General features: G+C 40.9%; 1 protein-coding gene across 2 annotated transcripts in view; it reads right to left on the bottom strand.

Annotated features, from left to right (window-relative positions):
* Positions 1-13,300, bottom strand: part of LOC114432506 (gamma-aminobutyric acid type B receptor subunit 1-like) — a 65,854-nt gene that overhangs the window by 30,384 nt on the left and 22,170 nt on the right. For both annotated transcript variants that reach the window (XM_028400558.1, XM_028400557.1), the window contains 4 exons: positions 7,890-8,024; positions 3,472-3,642; positions 2,846-2,947; positions 758-823 (listed from right to left, as the gene is read on the bottom strand). In XM_028400558.1, coding sequence (XP_028256359.1) covers positions 758-823; positions 2,846-2,947; positions 3,472-3,642; positions 7,890-8,024 — 474 coding nt within the window. The remainder of the gene's footprint in view (positions 1-757; positions 824-2,845; positions 2,948-3,471; positions 3,643-7,889; positions 8,025-13,300) is intronic.

The following is a 13,300-nucleotide window of genomic DNA, read 5'->3' on the forward strand; positions in this document are numbered from 1 at the left end:
TCTCGGTGTAATACAATTCAGACCTAAATTTTAACACCCATGTAAAAGCAATTACTAAGTCTGCCTATTACCACCTGAAAAACATTGCTAGGATCAAGGGCTTTCTGTCCAAACATTTCACAGAAAACCTTTTCATGCATTCATTTTCAGTAGGCTAGGTTATTGTAACGGCGTCCTCACAGGTCTTAGCGAAAACCTAGTCATTGAGCTGCAGCTGGTCCAAAATGCTGCTGCTAGAGTTCTGAGTAACACCAGAAAAAATGGACCACATCACACAGGTCCTCAAATCACTGCACTGGCTTCCTGTGAGTTAAATGATACATTTCAAAACTTTACACTTTACAAAAGCACTGAATGGTCTTGGACCAAAATACATCCTGGACTTATTGGTTCCCTATGAACCATCCAGACCCCTGAGATCATCAGGGACAGCCTACTGTGTGTACCCAGGGTCAGGACCAAACAAAGTGAAGCAGGAATACATTGAATATACCCGCTTATAGTAAAGTGTGACCTCATGGATGTGTTGCTGTGACAACTAGTCTAACAGAGGACAGGCCCCAGACCAGTTAAGTGTGTCACTTCTACAAAGATACAGAGAAAACAACCTCAGGCGGTTAAGGGAAAACAATCTGGAGGTTTAAAACTCTTCTGAACCAGCCAGGTTCTGTGTTCTGTGTGTTCTGAATAACACTTCTTATTTATTATGAGAACAAAAAACAAATGGACTTGAACAGGAGCGAGACTGAGAAATTACCTCACAGAAGACCTTCCTGGCCTCCGTCTCATAGAAAAGGCCGACAATAATTCTGGCATCTTGGCGCTAAAAAGAGAAAAAGAGAAAGGACAGAGTCATACATGTGCTGGAGATATAAGCTAAAGGCCCTGCACTGTGGGAGACAAAGGAGCCAGCCCTCCTCTCAGCCCTGCTGCACCTCACAGCAGTAGACTTCCTCTCCACTTGGTTACATTCATGCTGTTACCATGGTTTCTCTAGCAATGGCCAATTAATCTCGCACACCAAAACTAGGCCGACATGCTGGGCAAGGTCTTTTTAAAGGTGTGTATGTGTGCCAGGAAGAAAGCAAGTAAGCCTGACAGACAGAGGAGAAGAAGGAAAGGAGGAAGGAAGGAAGGGAGATAGAGAGCGGCATTTGTACAAGATGTACAACATGCTGCCAAAAAACACAGTGTGCAGAGACAGTGACTCATATTCTGAAATGTCTGTTTTTCTTTCTTTATTACGGTTTTTCAATGTAACTACCTGCAACAGGCTGCCATTGAACAAAACATCGGGTAAATAATGGATCTGAATCCATCAAAAAGGACCTTTCCACATTAAATACAAACAGGGCACACTGCAACCAACAGAACCATTTTGGTGCTGTGGAATATTATTACACTGTAACCAGAGAAACTCATAGCCCCCAGCACATACTCTCCTGATTATAAAGAATACTTTTTTAAGTTTGAAATAGGGACAATAAATAGAATGAGTGAGACTTAGACTGCTGAGATGTCATTAAAACTACCGGTATTAATAATGTACAGTATATCTGAGTCAGTCAAAACACTCACTCTCCACTACTCATTTAGAACTGTAAGTCTGTAAACTAGCCTTCTACCAGTATGAGATGAGAGGGATTTTAAGAACTCATCACAGACCTGCACTTCCACCTCATTTAAAAATATAAATAGAAGCTTCATATACCAGAGAAATAAGAATATCAATGTCACATGTATTTTATTTTATTGCACAGTGTGTTAAGTCAAATCTGCTATATGTGCTGGACATACAGAGAATCGAACATATAACATATCACTAAAAACTTGAGATAAATATAAAGTGTAAAAAAATATACCTACAATAAGGCACACACAAAATACAAGGCACAAAATGAAGGCACAATGCAGTGAGAGTGTAAAAGATGTAATAGTGCAAGACAGTGCAGTTGGCATAATGTAAACAGTCCAGGAATGGTTTAAGTTATAGCAGCTTATATGAGACTGATATGACATGACTAAGGTGCAAGAGAATGCACAGGGTAAAGTGGCTGGTGCACAGAGTTCCTTTTTTTGGTAAAGTGGCTGGTACACAGAGTTCCTATCTTGGGGAGGGGGGGTGTCAGGGTCAGGGTTCTTTTGTAGAGGTAAGGGGGAGAAAGTGGACGTTCCTGACAGCCTGGTGGATGAAGCTGTCCCTCAGTCTGCTGGCCCTGGCCCAGAGGCTGCGCAGTCTCTTTCCTGATGGCAGCAGACTAAAGAAGTGGTGTGAAGGGTGGGTGGGGGTGTTAAGAAATGGAATTGCACCAGCAGTGATGCCCCTAACATGATGCAAGAATCCACCTGGTGAATGCTGCATTGTTTTAATTGATTTAATGAATGATTACATTTTGTTATATGACTGTTTAGGTTTACTTTGCTTTTTTTTGCCTGATTTGTGAATATTTGGACCCCCTTTATTTGTTTCAAATCAGTCTTCAGTTTACTGTCAATACCACAGCAGTTAAGCTATTATATCCTTTCTTAATTCTGAAGTTTTATTTAAAGTGAACACAATACCACCTATGCTATTGTGGCAGGTTAACATTTGCATGTGACTGTAATGAAGCTGGACATTAGTGATCATTAACAGTGTTGTATCTGAGGACACTTGACAGCTCAGCTGGAGCTGCAGCATGTCAGCATCTTATGCCACATTCTGGGCATGAGACTGCTCCTGTAATTTCTGGGCTATTGTTGCAGAGTATCCAGGAGCTCTCTGTGGTGGACTGGCCGAAACAAGTCCTGACTGATTGGTGTCTAGCTTCATTATATGTGTAAGAAGAAATGTGAGCGCTCGCACCTTGAGGTTTTTGACAGCCACAGCAGGGTCAGTCAGGAAACTCTGACGAACGCTGATTTCAATCCCGGCCTCCTTCACCCTCTCCTCTAGATCATCCAGAGTCTGTGGAAAAGAGACACACACAATAATGAGTATGCAGAAAGAGAGAAAATAAGAAAAGTAATAGAAATAACAGGAATGAAAGAGACAATCAAATGGTGGGGCCCAGGGAGAAATGTAAGGAACAGTAAACAACTGAAGCAGTGAGGAGGAAGATGAGACGGTGGGTTTGGTGAGTGGTGGGTAATGATACCTCTCATCAGAAAAACCAGCACCTTATCAAGGTAAAGTAGGCAAGATAGGAGATGAGGACAAGAGATGGGATAGAAACAGATCAACTAAATAAAATATATCCCTCTACTACACCACTGACTCATAAGAGGGATGTCAAATTGTGGGAGGTAACAAATCCCCCTCTCCTATCTTGCCCATATTTTCAAACTTGCGATGACATTCTTTCACTGTTATCCAGTGACAGGGAATCTGTTGATAATTCTGCTCTGTTCGGTTCAAAATAGATTATGTACACTTACAATGTATGGAATTGTAAAGCTATAAAAATAACTTTTTCAGCTGAAGTGACTCACTGATGTAAAAACTTCTGTTGTTTGCTGAATGGTGGCAATCTTAGTCCACTTCCACTTCTGGAAGAGCTGCACTCGAGTGGGGTTGTGCAGTGTGGCAGACGGATGAGTGCGGAAGAAGGTGGGGAAGCGCTGGCGGTTGGACAGAGCTGGAGAGCTGGAGCCATATGACAGCTAAGACACAGGGAGACAGGAGCAACCATGTTAGAGTTATGGTCAAACTGTTAACAAGTGAGTAAAAAATAACAAGTATCAAGTAATACTGTATCTTCTCTTTAAAACATCTTTTGAATAATTACTAGTTACTTGTTCTTCATGTTTTAACTACATTTTACAATCAGCCCCAAGACCTTTATTAAGATGACATCATCTGTAAAATTAATACTGAAGGGGTAAGGATGACTTTTAGATACCATTAAGGGATCACTGCTAATAAAAATCACCCTTGAATGGTGGTTTTTACCTTACTGTGTGCGCATGTAACTGCAGCATATTCCATGTGCAGGGACTGACCTCAGTGGGGCAGCTGGCAGGGGGCTCTGTGGCAGTTTATCTAGAATGGAGCATGTCTCTGTTCAACCTGGAGTGGGAGATAAACCTTCCACTCTATAATGTTACGATGATCTTACAGACATATACATAAAACATACTGTATGTATTAGATACACTGTGGGATGCAGCCGCTCCACCTGGAGCATGAGGCGGCTGCTGGGCTTCTGAATGAGACATAAAGTGTGTGCTGAGGATAAGGGGAGCTATTTACATGTCGACAGTGTACAGTATGTATTCATGTATTCTTATAACAAACCAATGATCTTGGTGCAGGATGGCAGCAAAGCTAACTGCAAATGGGAAAAAAATGATGAAAATGAATAGAAGCAATTTAGCTAGCCTGCAAGGATACTGGGTTAGAAATAACAGAGCGTCCCTGGACTACACTGTGGACATAATATGAGCAATTGCAGTGGGAGTAACAATTCAAAATGAAATAAATCTTTAGTTTCTTAAATAAAGGCATTCAGTCCGAATTCATTGTTATAAAAAAAGCTGAGGCATTATTGAATTCAATTTACAGGAGCCTGCAGCTGTAGATCAAAGGCCATATTTAGATCACATTACCCCTTATACTTCAATGTCTTTCTGATAAATCAAATCAAACCTGCTGTGTTATTCACTTTTATAGATGGTCTCTGGTTTCTTTTATAAATGGACAATGACAATAGAAGTGGGTCACAGTCTTGCTTTAAGAAGCGGAGGAAAAGCTCTTTCTTGACACAGAAATAGCAGTGTGTATGAAAAATTAAGGACTGTGTCTGGAACTACTGAGTGTGAGCACACTCACTAGAATTCCCCAAAGAGCAGAATGACATTAATGCTGTGCTTTACTCTGAGCTCAGAGATGTTAGATTGACCTCAGACAGCCACGCTGATGTGTAACAGATCTGGTTGTTGCATGGTGTAAACATGGCAGTGGCCTCCAGGTATTGGATGTTAAAAACAGAAGATTTTTTCATTTGTAAACTTGTATGCCATGAGGGATTTGTGGGTGGTGGTGGGGGGGGATGAAAATCTAATTAAAACTAAACTAAGTTCTTGCCCAATCATCTGACTGTGTCTGAATTACCTGAGTCACAGAGGCATTATGATTTTTTGAGTTTTTGAACAGATGACAATTTTAAAAGCCACAATATGCAGTCATGAATGTGGAGGCAGGCCCAGACCTTTCACGCTAACACCTGAATACAACACCCACAATACCAGGGAACAAAAGAGACCTTGGCGAAGAGATTAGGAGGGCTTGATGACTCTATGAAAACACAAGGTTTTTAAGCTAATAACACGAGCATGCCTTTATCGAACACACACATTTGACATATCCAGCGTTGGTTGAATACATAACTGAACGTTTCTGGACAGCATCAGCTTAAGGTAATTATATGGTCTTTTTTACACAGTCCTTCATCATAGACACCCTCCCTCCTAAATTGATCCAGTGGTATAACCTGCAGAAATGGCTGCTTAATGTGAATAGTTGTTTTGATAATTGCTGGATGCTGCTATGGATTGAACCAGCAATGTTGCTGCAAATTCCCGAAAACGTAAATCAGTCGTTAGCAAACAACGTAAAAAAATATGTACTGCTGCCTTAGAGTGAAGCAGAAGAAATAGTACTGTATTATATAAACGGCTGTGTAAATATAACATCAGTGTTAGAGCAGAGGAGCAGATGAATCTGTTTTGGATGAGAGAACAGCTTCACCTCTGACTGCTGTGCAGTCCTTGATTATTCCTGGACAGTCCGAGTGCATTTGCATTAATGCTCCCAGAACACATGGAGGCCAGAGACTGTAAGCTTCACCTGGGAAATTCTGACCTCTGTGTTTGAACCCAGCATAAGAGGGAATATTCAACAGTATAAAACAGGCTAATCTTTAAGATGTACACTCTCTTGTTCTAATTAATTGGCAAAACATGTTTTGTCAGGTTTAAAGTTCATCAAATTTTGACAGACTTTCTTTTCTTTTCTGAAAAAGAAACATGCTATTTGGCCTTTCTCTTAACAGTCTACTTGTATCACCCAGACTGCTGTCAAGTGCATTAGCAGCAGTAAAACTGCACAAGGTTATTTAATGGCTCACTTCTGATATAACCCGTTTCTTAAATGTTTACCTTATCCCAAACGTACAAGTTTCAAAAATGAATCGAAATCAGCCAAGGATTCAGACTCATTAAAAGATGCAGCTGTTGTAGAGTCGCTGTGTTAGATTAAAGCACCAAGGAAAGTACAGGCAGGAACAGATGGTGCTAAGGAGTGAGTGAAGTTTTAATTGATCTATGAGACTGAACTGTCTTCAGTACATTATGAAGACATGCCTGTTGATTAGCAGCAGAAACTACAGAACAATTACTTGAAACGGAAAACGTCCATACATAAGCACTAAGGGTCTGGTTACACATTTAACCAACTGTCCTGCAGTTATACAGTACATATGTAGTGTTCACACATTAGTACCCTTGCCAACATAATAACAATCATCTGATTGTAGTGGGTCTTAGTTTTAGGTAAATACACCTTCAGACAAACAATAACACACAACTTAATTTCATTACACCATTATTTATTTTACAAGCTGCAGTAGGTGCTGCTGATCATTAGACCATTCACCAGCAGGTGTGCAGACCTCTATAAATGCAGATGTTTTGGCAGTAAAGCCATACTGGAGACCATTACTTCAAGTTGCTGCTGCTAAAGGATGGATCCATAGGCTATTAAATCATGGGGGGGGGGGGGGGGGGGGGGGGGGTAACTCAGTAATGCCACATGACCCTAAGTTATATGTTGTTTGCCTAATACTAAGACCCACTGCAATCAGATGATTGTTATTATGTTTTTAAATAGTCATATTACTTAAGTCATTATTATTTATTTATTATTATTATTTATATCTGTAAAATGTAAAAAGTAGCCATTAGCTGGAATAACTCTCACTCATTGTTCTAAAATTAATATCGTCTGATGCTACAGCAACATCACATCACCTCTTTGCACCAGTTTTAGGCTGTCAGATTTAAAGACACAGGAGCCAGACATTACAAATGAGAGTCACATACAGAGGACATAAGTTCTGATCTTTAAACTGATAACACTCCCACACTCTAATGAACTTGCTTTTCCTTCAAGTTATGATCTGTGTCCAACAATAAACATGAATTCATTGACTGCATAGTGCCGTGATGTGAGTGGTCTGGCAGCCAGTGTTCACATTTCTCTTCTTATTATGTGTCATGTATATGGCAACCCTAACTGATCCCGCAGAGGTTCAATAATAATAGATTCATTTTTTCCCACCAAACAGAACCATCAAAGAGGAACTCTACAAGTCCAGTTGCATCGCTTCAAGCTTTTGAGTGAAAATGACCTAGATGACTGAGAATCTTCATCAACAAAAAAAATACCGATTGAATATACTGAGCACAATCTTAATTCCATCTAAAACCTAGTCATCTATTATGGAGGAATGAATCAGCACCCAAGCATAACATGGCAGACTCCCTAATCTGACTGTGAAATCTCACTGTGACACCCCTTCAGTTCACTGTCTTCAAGTGTATATTGGCTGTGTATCATTGAGTGTCTTCCTGTGGAGATATTTTTGTATTGTGTTGACACCTATGGTGCTAAGTGTTCTCTATAGTGTTTTCACACAGAAGCATCCAGAGATCACTTATCACCTTAGCAGTGTGGGCAGCCTTTGTTTTTTTTCCTTTGTACCACTGTTTCTTTGCCTATTCATTGGGTTTTGCGCGATGAATAGACAAGTTTCTTCTCTTTTTTTCTTTTTCTTAATTTTCTTAATCCTTTCAGCATTTTTTTTCTTGTCTTCTCTGCATTTAGAAAAGGGCTAAAAATATTTACTTACCACTATGAGGTTCCACATACGAGCAGCCTCAGCCACCAGTGTGGACACGGAGCTGCAGCCTGGCATCAGTACAATTTTAATAGGCTCTGTGTACAGAAGGTCATACAGCAGCTTGGTAGCCTCACCGGGATCACACTGTGGACACACAAATACAAACAGCATGATCGTTAGTGTAAAAGGCTTGCTGTTCCTAACGTTTACCATCCACACCATGTTAACAAGGGAGATATGCAGGGTGACCGGTTTTCTTGAACAAAGACAATACATTGTTGCCACTTATTTGATTAGAATAAAATCTAATGAATCTAACAACAAAATGGTCATGATTTACAGTAAACTGTAGCATTTAAAAGTTGTTAAAACACAAAGTTAAGTAATGAAATAGGGGTGTAAAGGCATAAGACATGCTGCATTTGTATGATTCAATTTAAGTTGCAAGTTGCAATAACAACGTTGTCAACGTTGTTTACACTGTGTGATTTTGGGCTGTCGCAGACGAAAGACGGGCATCGTAGGAGAATCGTTGAGATATCTTTGGTTGCGGCTCTAAATCGGTGGTCTTAAGTCGCACTGTGAGACAGGTTCCACGACGGCCATTGTCAGCGTCTTGCGACCAAAGATGAGCTGAGATAAAATTCTAGCGGTGTCATAAATTTAGGATGACTGACTTACAGTGTGACAGCTGCTACCACCTGTCACCCCGCATCCACATCTTCCTCCTCCTCGCATGTTGACGTACGACGTAACCTGTGATCGCCTGCGATTCAGTAAATGGTCATCGTACAATGTGCATGCATCAAACTTGGCGATCGTAGCAAAGTTTATTAGATTCACGTCGCATAGTGTGTCATGCAATGGTCTTATAAGATTGCTAAAAATCACAGTGTAGAAAGGCCATAAGGCAGCCTGCACTACAGTTTCAAGACTTGACACACACTCAGACAGCACACTCAAGGAAAGAACCAACCTTACACCAGACACATCTGTGACATGCTGGACCTCTGCCTGAACACCACTTACTTCCAGTACAATGGGAACTTTTACAGACAGAAGCACGGCTGTGCGATGGGATCACCAGTGTCTCCAATTGTGGCCAACCTCTACATGGAAGAAGTGGAGAGAAGAGGCCTGAGTTCCCTTCCTGGAACCACCCCCACCCACTGGTTTAGATATGTGGATGACACCTGGGTCAAAATCAAGACTAATGAAGTGGAACGGTTCACAGAACACATCAACGCAGTGGACAACAACATCAAGTTCACTCGGGAGGACACCAGGAACAACAATCTGTATCAGAGAAACAATGTGATATATGCAGTCCAGTGCAGTCAGGAATGCTCTGATCTGTACATTGGAGAAACTAAACAACCACTCCACAGAAGAATGGCTCAGCACAGGAGAGCCACCTCCTCAGGACAAGACTCAGCTGTTCACCTCCACCTCAAAGAGAAAGAACACTCCTTTGAGGACAACAAATTCTATACAGAGAGGAAAGATGGTTTAAAAGAGGAGTCAAGGAAGCATCTATGTTAAGCTGGAAAAACCTTCCCCTAACAGAGGTGGTGGCCTCAGACATCATCTTTCTACCACATACAATGCAGCTTCCATCCATTCCCAGGAAGTTTGCACATACTCACAGCAAGAACAAAGGGCTGTCAACCAGTCCCCCTCCAGCAGTCTCATAGTCGTTAGCCACCTGGCACAGGCAGCCAGATCATCACAGGTAATTATGGAAACATTTAGTTCTATTGTTTGTATGTTTTACCCAGACCCACGCACTGAGGTCTGCAACCACATATAAACGATGTTTCCCCACCAAACAGTTAGAACTGATGAAGCTGCTTGGATGAAACGTCTTCAAGAAAACTCTACAAGTCCAGATGCCTTGCTTCAATCTTCTCTACGTATTATGACCTGGATGACTGATAATCATCATCAACAAAACTTCAGTTCAAACTTATGGGTGATGTGGAATAAGTCCATTCATATTTTTTCTACAGTTCAGGTTTTGCTAAAACACTTTTAAATCCATCTCCCAGAGGCTGCAAAAAAATGAGAAAATAGACATGTTGCAAAAAAAAAATAAAATAAAATAAATATGAAAAATATAATATGAAAATAATTCACTGTAGTTAGCCAATGTAACATTAACCCCTACATGCTACTGGTAACTGATTTTCAACATACCATAGAGAAAAGAAGTTGTTTGGGAAATGGCAGAGTTGAAGAAAGAAGAAAACTGACACACTGTTCAACATAAGTGATGAACATGATGTATTGTCTTTTTTCTTTTCCAAGAGTTACTCACATGACTAAGATCCCTGTTTGGTTAATGGTCAGTTAACGACCATTAACCAAGGACTAGTGCACATGGCCCTGACAGTTTCTGGTTGTTAACTGACTATTAACCAACAAAAGGGATCTTAGTCATGTGAGTTCCTTCAAGAGCCACACAAAGAGGTCCTGAACACATAAAAACACAGATTCCCAACCAGAACACTAGCAGAACTAAAGAAGCCACTCGGGGGGAGTGGAGAAATGTCTTCAAAAACAATCCTTGAGTCCAGTTGCCTGGATTTAAACTCTTGGAAATGACTATGACCTGGATGAATGAGAGCATCCACAGATATAATGATGTATTGTTATTATACTATTATCCAGTATACTAAGGTTGCATTTCGGTATGTGTGCAAAGAGCTCAGGCAGAGCCACCAGGCAGCAGCCAAGGGGTGAGGCACATTCCAAGGTCACCTCAACCTGAGCCCTGATAGGCTTGTCTGGCGCGGCAGACACAGTATTTATCTGTGTAACGTGATGGAAAACATTTACCCAGCAGTCAAGTCCCATTATGGTGATCCACATGCTGCGAATGGAGGCTCACTTTCCATTTACAGCTTATAGTCAATGAAAAATCAATGACCCATTTAAATGATAAGGGTGGAGATGTGATAACCATCGGTTATATGAGAAAAGGACACATGGAAGACTGAGAATTGAAATTTATAATCATATCATCATAATTATTAACATGTCGTTATGTACCACTATTTTCTCACTGCAGCGAGAGAGAGAAACAAAACACAGAACCAACTGGAATGTCAACCTTGAAAGCTCGGAAAAGGTCAGGAAGAAAAAAATACTTGACAGGTGATTGGATGAGCCATCTGCCTGTTGCCATCTATCACAGACAGTTTTCAACTAATCAGATTGCTTCTCTCTGTCATAAATATCATCTGTCATGGCACTGTAGCCACACAATGCTGCCAGTAGTAAAAGATTTGACCAAACCACCATTGCTGGGCCACAAGTGTCAGGCTTGAGGTATACCATGTGCACTTTGAAGAAATCTCACGAATCTAGCTGCAACCTGACATTTCTTCCACATTAAAATGTATTAATTATATAAAAAAAACATGCTGAAAGCATTCTGCAAGTATCAACAGTAATGCTAATTTTAGCTTACCACAGCAAATTTATGTGATAACGGGGAGAGAAAGTACTGACAGTGCTGCAAAAATACTGATGGAATACTGACAGAATTATGCACAGGGTAGTTCCATAGTTCGGCATCAGGATGAATGTACTGAGGCACTGCTGGACTAGAACAGTTGGCTAGTTAAGTCAACAGCTTGTGGAAATCACTGCACGCCTCCCCTTAACAGTAAAGGGAAGGACAGCTTACATCACTGATGATGAGTAACCTGTGGACCTGTGGGTCTAAAAATGTGTCTGTGACTCCGTCAACTGCTGCTGGGATGCCCACTTAAAGACACTGCTTACACAAATAAACACAAACAATGTAACCTTCCTTTGAAAATTGGAAATGTTTCACATTAGTTGCATTATTGTTGCCTGCAGAAAAATGGACTCTTCAGTTCCAGGTTTGTGTGTTAACGTGCAATGACTTACAGGTGGTTACTGTCCATTATGGCAGCTTTTGAAAGCACTTGAGTTTCAGTCATAATTACGGCAACAGGAAAGTTACAGAAAAGATAATTTCACAAAAGAGAGAAAGAGGAAGCACTTCAATGCAAAATAATGAAACCCTGCACAAGGAGGCTGCAAAAGACCCCATAAATGTCTGTGATTAGAGGCAGTATTGTTGCACTTAACCCTGTCTTTCTGTTGCTCTCAGCCTCTACTTGGTCAGGTTAAGGCCTACCATCTAATCCTTACGGTAAAGCATGTTGACTAAGGTCAGACTACACTTCACATTGAAAACTGACAACAAATTGCTACATTCAGATTAATATGTGTGTAATTTAGACCACCTTGATGCAGCTCTATCAGAATGTTATAATGTTAATTTCCTGTTTTCTGTTTGCTAACATCAAGGGCTGAAAGTGTGCAACCCTTGACCCATGCCGTCATGTAAGGGTACAATTTCTGTGCAGTTAAAGGTTGCTGCAGAAGGGTGTGCAGGATTTCCTCTCTTCACCTAATGACACTGAGTCAACAGCTTAGTAATAAGCAGCTTGGAGAAAGCTGCACTCTTCAGCCCTGAATCAAATAGATTGGTGTGTAAAGCAGGCCCCACAGTTATCTGAAGCTGTATCCTCACAGCTGACTCATTGATTAACCTTGGCACTCTGGGGAAATCACCAGCACATTCAAATGAACCTTTAACTTTCAGCGTCATAGGGACCGGACAGTCATTTAATCATCTTTTTGCTAAATCCTGGGAAAAAGAAAATCTCCTCCATTCAACATCTGATGATGCAGGCTTTTTTTTCCAGGCCTCTCTTCATGCTATGGACTGCGATCAGTGGAAGATCCATCAGTAAATGCACAGTGTGATGTGCAGCTGTCCTGGCAGAGCAGTGGAGGGTTTAGAGATCTGTGATCGATGAGTGCTCTGGCCAGCACTTCTTGCATCTGGCTGACTGCACTACATGTGAATTTCTCACTGCGACAAACTATGACCATCCAGCACGGCCAGTCGGCTCCTGTTTGTGAAATAATATAAGGCACATGATCTTCCTTTTTTCTTGCCAAGCCAAATGTGTTTGTTTGAACTGCAGTTGTCACGGTTACTGTTGTCATGCCAACCTTTACACCCCCCTCTAACCCCATGCCCAGCTTTCAAGTATCTGATCCAATGCAGAACTGCTCCAACCAATCAGAATCACACTTTATAATAATAATAATTCGAGTGTGTGTGCATATATTATATATGTGTGATGCTCAGGTGAGAAACAGTGATGAGACAAAGCTCTAATCCAGCACTGAAAGAGTTCCCTCTTAAACTGCACTATACTCATAGGTAGATGTCAAGCTTTCAAAACGAGGCTTAAACATCTGACAATTTAAAGGTGAGGAGGAAAAAACAAGTATGGACCAGTCAACCTGAATAATGTTAAAAGAAAAGCATCCTGTAATCCCTGGCCTGTATTATATAATCATTTGGTACT

This window comes from Parambassis ranga, chromosome 2, assembly GCF_900634625.1.
Source record: "Parambassis ranga chromosome 2, fParRan2.1, whole genome shotgun sequence".
In the NCBI taxonomy this organism is placed as follows: Eukaryota; Metazoa; Chordata; class Actinopteri; family Ambassidae; genus Parambassis; species Parambassis ranga.